Here is a 17,366-nt window from a genome sequence, read left to right on the forward strand (position 1 = left end):
TAACTTCTACTTGATCGAACTTGATAAGTGATTTATTTAGCTCCTTGTTTGGCGGGTTGAATATATGTGTAAGACTATATGATAAGTCATATATACTAGTCTTAGAAAAAAATGTTTTGGCATATACACGTATGTTCCATTTAAGTTGATACCAACATTAGAATTGAATGTCATGTCATTAATTAATTTTGCAGACAAGTTTGGTGAATCATGAGTAAGTGCATGGCTGGCAACATTTACACTATGTAAACCTGAAAGCCTTGTACAGTTTGGTTTGAGAGACGACCAAATGGGATAAATCGATGGTCAGATATGGCCTTTTTGCATGATTATTACACGAAGAAAAGTGGTTCCAAAGCTTGAAAATCCTACGGAATTCATACTCGAAAATATTCTCCTTTTTAACCGGACATCCATGGACTTTTATATATTTCTAAATAATAAAATTAGGCGGAGCTTTGATTAATGGATTAATTTGATTTGAATGTAGTGATTTGGTTTGACAGATGGATTTCAAATTGATATTGCTGAAATCGGTGATGCTAACTGGGAGGTCAGATCCTTGCTTGGAGAGTTCGGATCAAACCTTGGAACGCTGGCAGGAAAGTCGGCACGTCACTCGGGGAGCTCGGATTGGACTTGCAAGAATGAGCGGGGAGCTCGGATTTGTACTTGCAAGAATGAGCGGGGAGCTCAGATTTGTACTTTTAGGGAGCTCGGGTCAGATCTCCGAAATCTGAAAGCACAAACAAGAGTGTGAGAAGGGGGCCGGAAGGTTGTTCCGGCGTAGCCCCTCCGACGCTCAAGTCAGAGAACAGAAAACCGAGATGATAATGTGTGTGCTGAGAGAATGTGAATATATGAATTAATAAAACAATGAACGGAACCTGGTATTTATAGGAGAACAATAGAGTCCTAGTTTGGCAGATTAGGATCCTCAGAATCTTCGAAAGATTTGATTAGATCTTGCCCAGATTTGGTTTAGATATCGTGCCAGATTTGATTAGATCTTTGATGGGCTTTACCTTTCTGGGCTTTGATCTCTGTGGGCTACGCACTTAATATCTGAGTAAGAGCTCTCGTAGGTATGAGCCCACCTGAATCCAGGACCTTATGGGAGCTCGGCTCGGGAGCTCGGCCGAGAATCTCCAATCGTCCCGATATCACCTTCTTGGAGGTCGGCCAGGGAGGTCGGCTTGGGAGCTCGGCTGACCTTTCCGATCGTCGTAACTGCTGATATGGGAGGTCGGACAAGGATGACCTTGGGAGGTCGGCATGGGAGGTCGGCGTGGGAGGTCGGCTGACCTCCCCGATCGACGGAACTGCTGTTATAGGAGGTCGGCTCGGTGGGAGGTCGACTGACCTCCCGATCTACGGAACTGCTGTTATGGGAGGTCGGCTGGGATGACCTCCCAGATGACCTCTCGCGCTTCCCTGAATGCCGAGTTCTCAACTAGATGGGCTACCGAGAGCGGGCCGAGCCCATCCTCAATCCGGGGGTATCACGAGTCCCCCCCTCAAGTCGAGCTGACGTTGTAGACCAAAGCTCGTTGTGGTTTGAGCTCTCGGTGGCCCATAGGCTGTCCTGAGATAAGTCGGTCAGGCACTTGGAGCTCGGCAAACACTAAATAATAACATGATGAGGTCATACTGAGAGAGGTCGACCGGGAGCTCGGCCCAACACTTCATTAAATAATAACACGAAGAGGTCATCCTGAGGAAGGTCGACCGGAGCTCAGCCCAACACTTCATAAAGTAATAACCGAGGAGATCATCCTGAGAGAGGTTGGCCGGGCTATGGGAGCTCGGCCCAACACTTGATAGATAATAACCTGATGAGGTCATCCTCAAGGAGGTCGGCTGGGAGATCGTCCTCATAAAATAATAACGCGAGGAGGTCATCCCGAGGGAGGTCGATTGGGAGCTCGGCCCAACACCATAAAATAATAACCCGAAGAGATCTTGAGAGAGGTTGGTCGGGTTATGGGAGCTCGGCCCAACACTTGATAGATAATAACCTGATGAGGTCATCCTCAGGGAGGTCGATTGGGAGCTCGGCCCAACACCATAAATTAATAACACGAGGAGATCATCCTGAGAGAGGTCGGCCGGGCTATGGGAGCTCGGCCCAACACTTGATAGATAATAACCTGATGAGGTCATCCTCAAGGAGGTCGGCTGGGAGATCGTCCTTATAAAATAATAACGCGAGGAGGTCATCCCGAGGGAGGTCGATTGGGAGCTCGGCCCAACACCATAAAATAATAACCCGAAGAGATCCTGAGAGAGGTTGGTCGGGTTATGGGAGCTCGACCCCACACTTGATAGATAATAATCTGATGAGGTCATCCTCAGGGAGGTCGGCTGGGAGAACGGCCCCATAAAATAATAACCCGAGGAGATCCTGAGAGAGGTTGGTCGGGCTATGGGAGCTCGGCCCAACACTTGATAGATAATAACCTGATGAGGTCATCCTCAGGGAGGTCGATTGGGAGCTCGGCCCAACACCATAAAATAATAACCCGAGGAGATCATCCTGAGAGAGGTCGGCCGGGCTATGGGAGCTCGACCTCAGGGAGGTCGGCTGGGAGAACGGCCCCATAAAATAATAACCCGAGGAGATCCTGAGAGAGGTTGGTCGGGCTATGGGAGCTCGGCTCAACACTTGATAGATAATAACCTGATGAGGTCAACCTCAGGGAGGTCGATTGGGAGCTCGGCCCAACACCATAAAATAATAATCCGAGGAGGTCATCCAGAGAGAAGTCGATCGGGCTATGGGAACTCGGCCCAACACTTCGATGATAACCCGAGGAGGTCATCTCGAGGGAGGTCGGCTGAACTTTTTAATGAAATAATAACTCGGTAAGATCGTGCCGAGGGAGGTAAGCTCGGCCATGGGAGGTCGGCACAACCCTTCACAAAATAATAACTCGGTAAGATCATGCCGTGGGAGGTAAGCTCGGCCATGGGAGGTCGGCTTAACTTTTCAATAAAATAATAACTCTGTAATATCATGCTGTGGGAGGTAAGCTCGGCCATGGGAGGTCGCGCTGAGGGAGATCGGCTCGGCCATGGGAGGTAAGCTCGGCCATGGGAGGTCGGAACAACCCTTCACAAAATAATAACTCGGTAAGATCATGTCGTGGGAGGTAAGCTCGGCCATAGGAGGTCGGCTTAACTTTTCAATAAAATAATAACTCTGTAATATCATGATGTGGGAGGTAAGCTCGACCATGGGAGGTCACGCTGTGGGAGCTCGGCTCGGCCATAGGAGGTCGGCTGAACTTTTTAATAGAATAATAACTCGGTAAGATCATGCCATGGGAGGTAAGCTCGGCCATGGGAGGTCGGCACAACCCTTCACAAAATAACAACTCGGTAAGATCATGCCGTGGGAGGTAAGCTCGGCCATGGGAGGTCGGCTTAACTTTTCAATAAAATAATAACTCTGTAATATCATGCTGTGGGAGGTAAGCTCGGCCATGGGAGGTTGCGCTGTGGGAGCTCGGCTCGGCCATGGGAGGTCGGCTGAACTTTTTAATAGAATAATAACTTGGTAAAAACAAAACATTTCTGAGCTCGGCTCGACCATGGGAGCTCGGCCAGCCACTTAACCATAATGACCGGGTAAAAATAAAATAGTGATGAGCTCGGCTCGGCCATAGGAGCTCGGTCAGCCATTTAGCCATAACTTTGAACCGTAAAATTTATGCTGAGCTGAGGTGAGCTATGAGACTCCTGAACCGAGTGTGGGTGAGGACCCCTGTCATGCTGGGAATAGCCAAGAAGAGGTGAGCTCTGGGCTCCTGACTGAGGGTGAAAATCCTTTTCATACTTGGCGTGACCAAGATGAGGTGAGCCATGGACTCTTGAACTGGCTGAGGGTGAAAACCCTTATCATACTTGGCGTGACCAAGATGAGGTGAGCTCTGGGCTCCTGAACTGACTGAGGGTGAAAACCCTTATCATACTTGGCGTGACCAAGATGAGGTGAGCTCTGGGCTCCTGAACTGGCTGAGGGTGAAAACCCTTATCATACTTGGCGTGACCAAGATGAGGTGAGCTCTGGGCTCCTGAACTGACTGAGGGTCAAAACCCTTTTCATACTTGGAGTGACCAAGATGAGGTGAGCTCTGGGCTCCTGAACTGACTGAGGGTGAAAACCATTATCATACTTGGCGTGACCAAGATGAGGTGAGCCCTGGGCTCCTGAACTGGCTGAGGGTGAAAACCCTTATCATACTTGGCGTGACCAAGATGAGGTGAGCCCTGGGCTCCTGAACTGGCTGAGGGTGAAAACCCATATCATATTTGGCGTGACCAAGATGAGGTGAGTCCGGGGCTCCTGAACTGGCTGAGGGTGAAAACCCTTATCATACTTGGCGTGACCAAGATGAGGTGAGCTCTGGGCTCCTGAACTGACTGAGGGTCAAAACCCTTTTCATACTTGGCGTGACCAAGATGAGGTGAGCTCTGGGCTCCTGAACTGGCTGAGGGTGAAAACCCTTATCATACTTGGCGTGACCAAGATGAGGTGAGCTCTGGGCTCCTGAACTGACTGAGGGTGAAAACCCTTATCATACTTGGCGTGACCAAGATGAGGTGAGCCCTGGGCTCCTGAACTGGCTGAGGGTGAAAACCCTTATCATACTTGGCGTGACCAAGATGAGGTGAGCTCTGGGCTCCTGAACTGACTGAGGGTCAAAACCCTTTTCATACTTGGCGTGACCAAGATGAGGTGAGCTCTGGGCTCCTGAACTGACTGAGGGTGAAAACCCTATTCATGCTTGGCGTGATCAAGATGAGGTGAGCTTGGGCTCCTGAATTGACTGAGGGTGAAAACCCTATTCAAACTTGGCGTAACCAAGACGAGGTGAGCTCCGGGGCTTCTGCAAGACATGGTGAAAACCCGTGTAAGCTTCAATAATTTTGGAAGAAAATGTGTAATTTTAATAATGTAACTGAATATAGCATCGAATACTTAGGTCTTTTCTACAAAAGTAACTGACAAAATAAAAGAAATTAAAGGTATAATATCTAAGTGATGTTATTGCGGAGGTTGTAAGCATTCCATGGCCTCTTCAATTTCTTCTCTGCCAGATCTTCGAAGTAGTAGGCATCTGAACTAAGCTTTCCCATCAACTTGAATGGTCCTTCCCATCTTGGATCTAACTTTCCCACGTCCACATCTTGAACCTTCTTCCAAACTAAGTCTCCCACTTGAAAGCCCATCTGAATGACCTTTCTATTGTAAGATTGGGCTGTGCGTCTCTTGTAAGCTTCCATCCTTATGGCCGCGGCTTCCTGCTTTTCTTCCAAGAAATCTAAGTCCGCCGCTCGCCTCTCACTGTTTCGCTCATAATTGAATATTACTCGGGAGGTCTCTTCGTCATCTCTGCCGGGAGCACTGCCTCATTTCCATAAACTAAGCTGAAAAGCGTCTCCCTGATGCCAATCTTCGGAGTGGTTATGTACGACCATAGCATGCTTGGGAGCTCTTCCACCCAATTTCTTTTTGAATTCTCACATCTACGTCTTTGCTCAGTGTTCCCACAGACGGCGCCAATTGATATTGCTGAAATCGGTGATGCTAACTGGGAGGTCAGATCCTTGCTTGGAGAGTTCGGATCAAACTTTGGAACGCTGGCAGGAAAGTCGGCACGTCACTCGGGGAGCTCGGATTGGACTTGCAAGAATGAGCGGGGAGCTCGGATTTGTACTTGCAAGAATGAGCGGGGAGCTCGGATTTGTACTTTTAGGGAGCTCGGGTCAGATCTCCGAAATCTGAAAGCACAAACAAGAGTGTGAGAAGGGGGCCGGAAGGTTGTTCTGGCGTAGCCCCTCCGACGCTCAAGTCAGAGAACAGAAAACCGAGAGGATAATGTGTGTGCTGAGAGAATGTGAATATATGAATTAATAAAACAATGAACGGAACCTGGTATTTATAGGAGAACAATAGAGTCCTAGTTTGGCAGATTAGGATCCTCAGAATCTTCGAAAGATTTGATTAGATCTTGCCCAGATTTGGTTTAGATATCGTGCCAGATTTGATTAGATCTTTGATGGGCTTTACCTTTCTGGGCTTTGATCTCTGTGGGCTACGCACTTAATATCTGAGTAAGAGCTCTCGTAGGTATGAGCCCACCTGAATCCAGGACCTTATGGGAGCTCGGCTCGGGAGCTCGGCCGAGAATCTCCAATCGTCCCGATATCACCTTCTTGGAGGTCGGCCAGGGAGGTCGGCTTGGGAGCTCGGCTGACCTTTCCGATCGTCGTAACTGCTGATATGGGAGGTCGGACAAGGATGACCTTGGGAGGTCGGCATGGGAGGTCGGCGTGGGAGGTCGGCTGACCTCCCCGATCGACGGAACTGCTGTTATAGGAGGTCGGCTCGGTGGGAGGTCGACTGACCTCCCGATCTACGGAACTGCTGTTATGGGAGGTCGGCTGGGATGACCTCCCAGATGACCTCTCGCGCTTCCCTGAATGCCGAGTTCTCAACTAGATGGGCTACCGAGAGCGGGCCGAGCCCATCCTCAATCCGGGGGTATCACAAATGACACTCATCTTGGGTGTATTTGAAATCACATGACTTAATATGAAGTAGATTTTAAATCCATTTTAATTTAGTCTATCCAAGCAAGGCAGCAAATTTGAATCAATGACTTGAAGTTCATTTTCTAAAATCCATCGATCCAAACATAAAACTAGTGTATTATCTCGAATTTAAATTAAATTTTTTATTTCCAAGGCGACTCGTTTTTTGTTTTTTTTTTTTGCATGTCCATTGAGCTCGTGCTACTACTGTACTATATATATATATATATATATATATAGAGACACACACACACATGCTGCGTGTTGTTTTTATTTGGAGAAGACAAGATCAGTGGAGAAATGAAGATTAGAACTTTGGATTATAGATAAAAATTCAACATAAATATCGAATCTCCCATGCATTATGATATAAATTATTGAAGGGCCACTCTATTTATATAATTATTAATAATCATAGGAATTAATAAATATAATGTATGCGAATTTGGCTAATTAATATCCATCTACTTGTAACATTTCGATGTCTAGTGACTTCAAGTAAAATAATTTTGTTTTTTTTCAAGTGGGCTTCATTTGGTTGTAAATTAAATGTCTGATATATGGACGTTGATCGTGGATCTTAAAGGGAAATATAAAAAAGTTAACGGGCAAGATATGACTTTAGATTGAATACAACCTCATCTAGCTAGTGCCAGCAATTCATTCATAGAAACGACGATATCAATTTTTTTATGCACGTTAATCCAAAATTTGCAGATACAACTTGTTGATGTCGACTGCATTTCCCTGATTCTAGAAATTTAAAATTATTGGTGGTATATTATTCGTATAATAATAATAATTGCCTGTATATTTTTCCAAAACTAACAATATGATATCAATTTTATCGTTGCTTGAGAATTAACGGAGAACTCGTCAAGTCAATCTTTAAAACTCGATCATCGAACCATCTTGAATTCCGGTTGAGTTAGGTTTTCATGAATTTGACTACCCAATATATTGAACAAGAAAGAATATGAACCCATATATATATATATATATATATATATATATATACCTTAATTATATTATGGCTTTGCAATGAATTAGAAAGAATTTAAAATTAGTTTATAATGTACTACAATGGATTTCTATAGCAACTTAGTTAATAATTTTCCTAAAGTGATGATGAACACGAAGCATTTGCTGTAGGGGTACTCAATTGTGCAGTTATGCAGGCCCGGGCCTGGGCCTGGGGCGTGACATAATGATAGCAGAGACGATCACCATAATGGAACATCGGATAATAAGTGATCTGTGAGACAAAGTGTTAAGTGCATGAGAGCCATCTCTTGAACTTGCGGGGAAAGTGGTACATGACGGAAGTCACTTTTTGAACCTGTAGAAGTCACATCTAGATTTCTGATGCTGGTGCATCGAGAGGTCAGACCATGACGAGGTCGTCGCGTTCATGGTAAAACTTAAATATTTAAATTAGTTTATAATAAGTTACAATTGAGTTGTAGATTAATCATTTTCCTAAATATAGGACGAATATAAGTATTTGTTATAAGAGCCTATTGTGCAGCCAAGCAGGTCCGGGCTCAGGACGTGACATACAAAATTAAGAAGAGCGCATTAAACTGTAGACCTAATTAATATTCATATATGTAATGCTTATTTAAGCTCTACAAAATCATATTTCTTCTAGTTGAGTGAATTTCAAATCTATTTCACATAGTTATTTTTTTTAAAAAAAATTAACTTCATATCAAGTTATATAATTTTAATAGTAATTGTGCTATATTTCAGATATATCCAAGATGTGAGATATTTAAAATTCATGTATCAAATCTTCATTAAACCAAATCCAATCCATCATTTTAAATTAGATCCATCGATGCAAGTACAACTTCAAAGATAATGGGACGTTGGATATTTGAGAATTTGAAACTTCCTCCACTTAAAATAAGAATAAAGATTGATAAAATGGTTAAACAAAGTCACGGCGACTTATGCTTCATGAAAATCGATAGAATGTCTTCTGCAATTGTAACCAAAGAAACAAAATTGGCATTGGCAGCTGTCAACGGAGACTTACGAGCTGGTGGTTCGGCAAAAGTATCCTCACAATGTCCCGGTCCAATTGTAGCAACGGTAAGCAGCCCGTACGATTCTTTATAAGAATTCGACTCAAAAGCATTTACAGCCTTTTGGAGATATCCTATTGATACCTCGTAGTTCCAACTACATATATCAAGGCATGATTTGATAATCGGATCAGACGCAGTTTTGTTCAATTTATCGATAAGTTCTGAGATTTTTATTGCCTTGACTACTGTAACGTCCATAGTAATAACAACTAGATCTTTCAAGTCGGCATTGAGACTGCGGGGATCGGATTTTAAAGAAGAAAAACACAAACTATAATTATGTGTTTTCTCGCACACTTGCTGTAACAAAGCAGCATTTTTGTTGCTTGACATGCACATAACTTGGGTTAAAAAGAAGAGGATTACCAAGATTTGTGTGAGTGGAGGAGAAGACATTTCTGTCTACTAGTATGTATATATATTTGGTTTTTAAATTCTTTTTTTTTTTTTGATAAATGTAAATGGTTGTATTAGGGAGTATATATATATATATATATATTAATTGTAGAAAATCAAAAAATAGTGTATCTTATAAGGAATAGATATCGTTAATTTGAGCAAGATACGGTATTTCCATTTTGTGAAATATCATGATTGTAAATTGAATTATACATACCAACTTTATTATTTTGCTTTGTCGATATACCCAATACCAATTTATTATCTTTGAATTTGTGCAACAAATATAATTGGATGAAGAGAGTGAAGTTAAAAGGATCGGTTATATCATATTAAGGCCATTATCTATCATCATATTTGCAAAGTGATTTCATCTTTGATTTCAAATATTTTGACCAAAGAAATGTAGTTACAAGCAAGATTAAAACTATCATTTTCGCTATGTGATTTCATCCTTGATTATAAATATTTTGACCAAATAAATGTATATATATGCGAGATATATTGAGATGATAGCCTAATGGATCGGTTATATCATATTTGCAAACCGATTTCATATGCATCTTTAATTATAAATATTTTGACCAAATAAATGTAGATATATACGAGAAATATTGAGAAGATAGCACATGCACACATATCACAAAATAAATTCTATGGCTATATACATTGCTGGGTCAAAACTATGTTTTTCTTTCAACGTTATACTATATCATAACAAGTCGAGGAAAAATGGAATTCCACTGGATTTAATCCAACTTTCTCCATCAATGAAGTTCCTCACTGTAAACTTGCCGGCCTCAGCTCTGGAGTTGATAACATGTGACCATTTGACTCTCTGGTGGGTACTTGCACCAGGTCCTCGGTTACTATATTCGGCATTATACACTTTGTCCAAACCAACTCCTTCCCACTCCAACCAGCCCCTGGGATCGATTAGTTTGTGAAGAAAACTTTGCATTATCACCGTTGTGGAATGATTTTTCCAAGGTCTGCCTAAATATGTCTTCACGTTAAACTCCTTTAGCAAATCAAGCGTACCTGAAAAACTGCAATTTTGCATCACAGTGCCAGACTCCTGATTTGGTGTCTCTTTGCCTTGTGCCGTGATGGTGTTTGATTGCCCGGCTGATGGCTTGCGTGCGTAGATGTTGCAATTTTGGAAGACAACTTTTGCCTCACCGAATATAAAATCTACAGTACCATAAACTTCGCAATCCCGATAAAACTGGGTACCAGACTGAGGATTCAATGTGTCTTGATACCCAAGGAAGCGACACCTATGGAACGCCGAATGGTGGCCATAGTTGCTTAGAGCAACTGCTTGAGACATATTTGGACCAGCAGTGTTCTCAAACGTTATATATCTTGCAACAAATCCATCAGCACTGATTCCTAGAACACATGTAACAAAACCGATTATATTGATAGAGCAACCGCTAACTGGTTTCCACAACTTTCAGTTGAAGAAAAAACGAAGCTATGAAACTACTTACGGATTGTTGCTGTCTGGTCAGTTTTCCAGCCCATTTTAGCGCTTTTATTACCAGATATTTTCGTGACATCCATTCCATCACCTATGAAATACAAATTAATCTTTTGTGGGGTAATAATTATGTTCTCGTAGTAAACGCCTGCTTTTATTTTGATAACAGTCCTTTGGAGACTTTTGTTCGGAGCTGCGGCGACAGCTTGAGTAACAGTGGTGAATTTTCCTTGTCCATCTTTGGACACTATCAAAGTCAATTTTGCTAATGCACATTGTATCACAAAAGATGAGGGCGGCTGCAATGCAAATGAAATTCTTGAACATCGGCTCCATATATAATTGCTTCTTTCACCTTGGTTCCTGTTAAGAAATTGCAGTGCTTTACGTAAATGATAATCGGGTACATAGAGAGAATCTATGGTATATTTACAGGTTTTAGCAGCTTATTTTGTTTCCAGGTTTATTCCAGAACGCATGAAGTTCCTTCGACTTACCTAATGTTGCGAGTGTTATGCTCCTTCAATTCTTCAACACATTCGATAAGATGTACATTAATTGAGCCAATGATGGTATGTATACAAAAGTATTATTTAAAGATGTATATATATATATCTACACAGCCGTCATCATAAGCTCAGTAGACTGATCCAGCATGGTATCCTCGTTTTGTGAATGAAAAAAATAACAAATCTAAACCATCTCCTTGTCCCAAATCCTTCGTTCACCCCAGTTTTTTAAGGTATAGAAACTTTAGTTTGCATGCTTCTGGTTTTCGTAAATCACGCATAAAGCACACACGTTAATCTTTTGGAGGAATAGACAGTAAAAACTTATAGACCCAAACAAAAATTTCAGATGCTCCGACACATGAACTGAGAAAATTTCTCACATGACTTAAAATTTAACAAGGACAACACAAATAATCCCTGACCTTTCAATCGAGAGTCTTCTTTCTATCTGTTGGTCTAACTGCTACTCAAGTTGCACAAACAAGCTACACACACAGCTCAACTTGCGTTGAATTAAATTAAGCATATAATAATGTCACATGAACTAATGAATTGCTGCATATACATATTTATGCAAATAATGCCAATGAGGTGATCAACGTCGTTTTCCATTGGTTTAGCTAGTTTTCCTTAATTTGAATAGAAGTTAGATCGATGAAAAAGTTCCATTATTGTTTATTTTGCATAATGCATATGCATTAATCCGTAGTTTTCTAGTGCTAAACGTGTTTTGTGGAGATACTGGATTAGTGAAACAATAGAATATATATATAGATATAGTATAGGTGTAAATTAAGCCAGACATCAAACATATACTACAAGAAATCTGACTTATCGCGACGCATCGCACATTCAACGTCGCCATATGGTACCATTTGGCGACGCATAATGTGTTCAACGTCGCTGAAATATTGAATCGTATGCACCCATTTTCCCACCTTTATTTTGAGTTATTTGGCGACTGGACAAAATTAATACGTCACGAAATGTAACTATTTGGCGACGTAGAGCACATTCAACGTCGCTAACACGTGGCGGGAAATTTTTCCTCCTACGTTCTGGGTCCTTTAGCAACATGACTCAGTTAAAGCGTCGCAGAAAGATAATCCTAGAGCGTCGCAAAACTGGTAAATCATTCCACGACGCGTAACAAGAGTCGCCGAAAATTTTGGTGGGAAAATATATTTCATTGATACATTTTGCGACGCATCGTACACTCCACGTCGCTAAACATGGAGTATCCTTTCGTATCGTAACTCATTGTCCTCTGTGCGTCGCCAAATAGCTTTTATATTATTATATACGAAATTATAATTTTTTAATTATGTTTATATTATTTATTAAGTATTTTCATTCTCCCACCATTCTCCCCCAATTTTCCCCGCCTCGTAGAATTCCCAAAATCTCCCCCGCCTCATAGAATCTCAAATCAACATCATCGTTCCTTTTTTCCTATCGGGAAGTGGCTTCAAGTGAAAGATTTTCAGAAAACTGTTGTTAATCGGAAGAGGCAGGGCGAGAGTTCATCGACATCGAGTCTTTTGAGGTGAAGAAAGCTGCTTAATTCTAGTAACCCAATCTTTGATGGTCAATTTTTAAAAATTTTGATTGAGTAGATGCAAATATTGTACCATAGCATTTTTCGGGTCTACTTATGCAGTTTTAAATTTTGGTTTCTTCTCGAAGACAACAACCTTTAATATATGAATAAATTGAAACAAATCCATGGTGGATACGAATTTCTGTTGAAGTTTCCCATTGACTAAATTATTATGTTTTTCTCGAGTGGTTTGATTTGGTTAGTAAGAAAATATAACAATATATTAAGAGAGAATGCTTTTTTTATTGCTCTGTGTGTATTCTTGATTCTTGATTCTTGATTATGTAATTGTTATTGCTCTGTATGTATCAGTGAAGTTCTTAACATCCATATTTAGTTCTCTCGTAATTATAAAATTAAAAATAGTCAATCAGGTTTCACATCTCACAATGTTTAATTATTGCACAATTAAATATTATATTATTGGCTACCTAATATACCATACTTTGGTTCTTCTTCTTAAAAATGAGGTAACTTCAGTTAGATTCTTGAGAAAATTACAACTCTCTGGTATGGTGTATACTTGACAATGCTAGATGACAAATAATCATATTTTTGTTTTAAAAAAACTATTAATTTATTGATTTGGGTCAACATTAAGCTAATTACTTTTGATTAACAGGATAGCACATATGTTTTCATATGTCAAGATTTCATGATTGACTTCTGGCCGATTGGTTGCTCTCTTCTAAGGGCACTAGATTTGCTGCAAAATTCCTCAAGCCAAGCAAACATGGAAATTTAGACAAAAGAAAGAATTTGTATCAAACTAAGCATATTACACAACATTTACACGAGTTATCTGGATAAGATCATCAAGCTCAATCTTGACTGCAAGATAGGTTGTTTTCCATTTCTCCACAGTTTTGTGTCTCCCCATTTGCCACCCATGCTCATGTTCATCAGACTTACTTCCCATGTATTTCTTTAACTCTTCATTTCTTTGTACTTGTTAATTGTCATATATTTGGGACTGATCTTTCAAATCTTAATTTGTTTTTTCTAATTGTTCATTGTGGAAGAATTTCAATTTACGGCATTTTTTTTCTTAATTTCTATGTGACCTTTGTATTATATATTGAACTAGAATATATGTCCCAATCCTGTGACGGGAGAGCTTCCGAGCGTGATCGACACCTTTGAACAATTGTTTCACAAAGGATGAAAATAGAAGAATGATTGGGCAACATAAAAATATGTAAGTATATTTTACTATTTCTTTAGGGGAGCCATGAATACTAATTGTTTTGTTTGTGAATTTTTCCAATTCGATTTATATGTATCTTGGTTTTCTTATGTTTATTGGTTTATATATTTTTTGGGTTTTATTATTGGTGTTTTTGAGTGTCATTCCTTCGAATAGCTTGTTTATTTTATGCTTTTCCTTTTTGGCATGGTCAAGCTTCTTTGCTTGGATAAGAGAGAATAATGGATTGAAACCGGTTGCAAATAATTGCTGATTTTGTCGAATATTGGATCTCGGACGTCAAAATGCTTTATTGTTTTCTATTAGAACATATTTTCTTTTCTTCCATTATTTTTTTAGTAACAATGGTGATGATCATGATTATTGTTTATGTTTATAATTGTTCTTCGTATGTGATTTTAATGAATTTTAGTATAGACTGAAGCATAAAATAATTAGCATATATAGACTACAGACTATAGGTAAACAACAACAAAAATTTGATGCATTATTGCAACACTTGTAACATGTCATTTTCGGTTTCTCTTTCCAGCATCCACCGACAGGCTCTTCGACTTGATCTCCTCCATCGCTTCCCTCGCCTCCGACAACGACTATGTAGTTTTTTTTATTTATTTTGCAACATTATGTAATTAGTGTTTGAGGAATTTTGTTTTTAAACATTATTTGATTAGTTTGTTTATTTTTTTTAAAAAAAAATTGATTATTGAATAGTAAATTGTTCCTCTATTAAATTTTGTTATATATAATTATTTTATTTGATATTCATATTTAATAGACAAAAATAACACCGATGACACATTTTGACAATGCTTTTATAGTGACGGCAAATGAGGATAAATAAAAAATAGAAAAATAGGTAATGCTAAGGGCGTTGCTAAATATCTAATATCTTTGGTGGCGAGGTTTTCGCGTCGCCAAATAATTACAATAATATAGAAAAATTGAATCAAAAATGCATTTCGCGACGCAAGGAAGTCGTCGCCATATGATAATACCTTTTGGTGACATGTGCGTTAAGCGTCGCGAAATGCGTACACCGTTAGTGACGCTTTACTTTCCGCGTCGCCAAATGGCCGATTGACATTTGCCTACGAACAATTTGCGACGTAGATCGGCGACGAGTTCTTGCGTCGCCAAATGTTCTGCGACGTATTTTGCTTACATTTTGCTACGTTAGTCAGCGTCGCCAAATGTAAAATTTCTTGTAGTGATATACAAGAGACTAGCAGAATAATCTTTTTGCTTTTTCAAGTCGTTCATTTGTAAAATCAGTAAATAATTTTTCTTAAAAAAATAATTGATATCAGATTATGGTTTAAGGCAGCCATTGTTCAATTATTTATTGTCCTCAATTCCTTTATTTGAGAATAGATTTGAATTCTATATATTTGAAATTCTAATCTTATTAAATCTTTTTTGCGTGGACATTATTTTTCAAGAATAGGTTTCTCGTGAGACGGACTCACGATATTTATCTGTGAGACGGATAATTCCTATCGATATTCACAAAAAAAAAGTAATACTCTTGCATAAAAAGTAATAATTTTTCATAGATGACGCAAATAAGATATCCGTCTCATAAAATAAGATCCGTAAGACCGTCTCACACAAGTTTTTGTCATTTTTCAAAATATCGATGGATAAAATTCATTTTCAAATTCATGAAAAGGCATTGTTGGAAACATGAGAACACGTATTCCTCCTTTACACACACACTCAGGGAGAGTTGTCTCAACTTTATATAATTTTGGGTAAAAATGTTTGTTTCAAACATTTTTGTTTTGAAACCAAATTGCATTGCTCGTGGCTCTGCAGCAGAACGTGCTTATGTTCCGTTTTAATTTTCGCTTGCTCCATGTCTTAGCTACGGCGTCACACTATTAGAGGAAATTTTCTTAAATTCTGGTATAAAGTTCGGGGTAAATGGAATACGTCTCCGATCTTTGTGAACTATCAAAATAACTCAGTCTTATGTGAAAAAAACCCCTATAATTTTTAAAAAGATGTTGAAAGAACATCAACTTTTATAATTTTAGACATGCATTTAATAATTTCGACAATGTTTAATTCACATCTAATGTTTTCGAATTTACAAAAATTATCATTAAACCCATACAACCAATGTTTTTACCATTAAAATATGGTAGTTTTTGCAAACTGTCATGTCCCGAGCTCGGACCCGTGTCTGCGTGACTGCACAATGGATTCCTATAGCAACTACTTCGTATTCGTCATTGAAAGTTCTGTTTCCACAGTGTATGTGTGAGTTGAGGGTGAGTGTTGTGTGTTTCAGAATATAGGTGTTGTGCGTAGGTGTTGTAACACCCACGACAACATGCAGCGGAAATTATAATTTTAACACACCTACATGTAGCTGGAATAATGATAATAATACGAGGGACGAGATATAAATTATGCACAAGTATACAATACTTGTGCGGTGTCTCAGGGCAAAATCATTCACTAGAAAAACTTGTAAGTTTACAAAAACCAATACTAGTGAAAGAATAAAACAACTCCCTTATAAAGGCGAGTAACAAATTGCATCCTAAACCTCAAACAAACCGTATCACCAGTATACAAGGGATGCATCAACCGAGAAGTAAAAAGTCTTCAAAAAATCAACACACTAATCAACACAATGATTAGGTGTTGTCGTCATCGGATGTAAGCACTTCTCGGCAACACTCAAAACAGTAGTATGAGATGGCTTCTTTCTCGAAAACTCTTCGAACTTCTTCGTCTCACACTTTATTCTCTTTGCACGTCTCTTCTTTATTAGAAAACACACCCAAGAGTTTTATTAGCAAAAAACTCCTTAAGGAATAAAGATCTCCTATCTTAAAGATATTGAGATTCCATATATTAAAGATATTATGAGTCTCATATCATATTCCAAATCTACAAGAGATCATATAATTATTTTCTCATGTCTAGAAAGGCAAAATATTAAAGATATTAAAACGGAAAATATATCAAGGAATTTAATTCCTTTCAGTCATCACTTTACGAAAATGATTAACATAAGTTGCTACAGAAGTCCATTGTAGCTATTATAAACTCATTTTAAATCTTTAATTTTTAACAAGTGGGACAAAGAGTATCACAATCACCCCCTCCTTCAAAACGCGACATCCTCGTCACGACCTGGCCTCTCGATCTACCAGTGCCGAGAATATAGATGTTGCTCCTACATGTTCAAGAGGTGACTTCCGTCATGTAGCACTTTGCCCAACAGGTTCAAAAGGTGGCTCTCATGCACGTAGCACTTTGCCCCGTATAGCACTTATTTCTCGGTGTTCCTCACCAGTGACCGGATCTGATATTATTCTGTCACACTCCAAGCTCGGGCCTTTGCCTGCGTGACTGCACAACGAGCCCCTGTAACAACTACTTCGTTTTTATTTTTCCAATTATTAAGCAGACAAGATTCTCAAGGGCTAACAGGTATGAAATAAGAATGTGA

At 39.7% G+C, this 17,366-nt stretch overlaps 1 protein-coding gene and 2 long non-coding RNA genes across 3 annotated transcripts; 1 reads left to right on the forward strand and 2 right to left on the reverse strand.

Annotated features, from left to right (window-relative positions):
* Positions 1-8,543: 8,543 nt before the first annotated feature.
* Positions 8,544-9,026, reverse strand: LOC140809051 (pectinesterase inhibitor-like). The gene has a single exon (XM_073166520.1). The coding sequence runs from the start codon at positions 9,024-9,026 to the stop codon at positions 8,544-8,546; it is 483 nt and encodes a 160-aa protein (XP_073022621.1).
* A 1,040-nt stretch (positions 9,027-10,066) lies between these two features.
* LOC140813311 (uncharacterized) lies at positions 10,067-11,608 on the reverse strand. Its single transcript, XR_012113882.1, has 3 exons — positions 11,513-11,608; positions 10,589-10,941; positions 10,067-10,487 (listed from the first exon to the last, which is right to left on the reverse strand). It is a non-coding gene; the product is annotated as an uncharacterized lncRNA (long non-coding RNA).
* Positions 11,609-12,478: 870 nt separating this feature from the next.
* On the forward strand, positions 12,479-13,941 carry LOC140813317 (uncharacterized). The gene is made up of 3 exons (XR_012113885.1): positions 12,479-12,636; positions 13,313-13,532; positions 13,778-13,941. It is a non-coding gene; the product is annotated as an uncharacterized lncRNA (long non-coding RNA).
* Positions 13,942-17,366: the final 3,425 nt, after the last annotated feature.

This window comes from Primulina eburnea, chromosome 1, assembly GCF_022965805.1.
Source record: "Primulina eburnea isolate SZY01 chromosome 1, ASM2296580v1, whole genome shotgun sequence".
Classification (NCBI taxonomy): domain Eukaryota; kingdom Viridiplantae; phylum Streptophyta; class Magnoliopsida; order Lamiales; family Gesneriaceae; genus Primulina; species Primulina eburnea.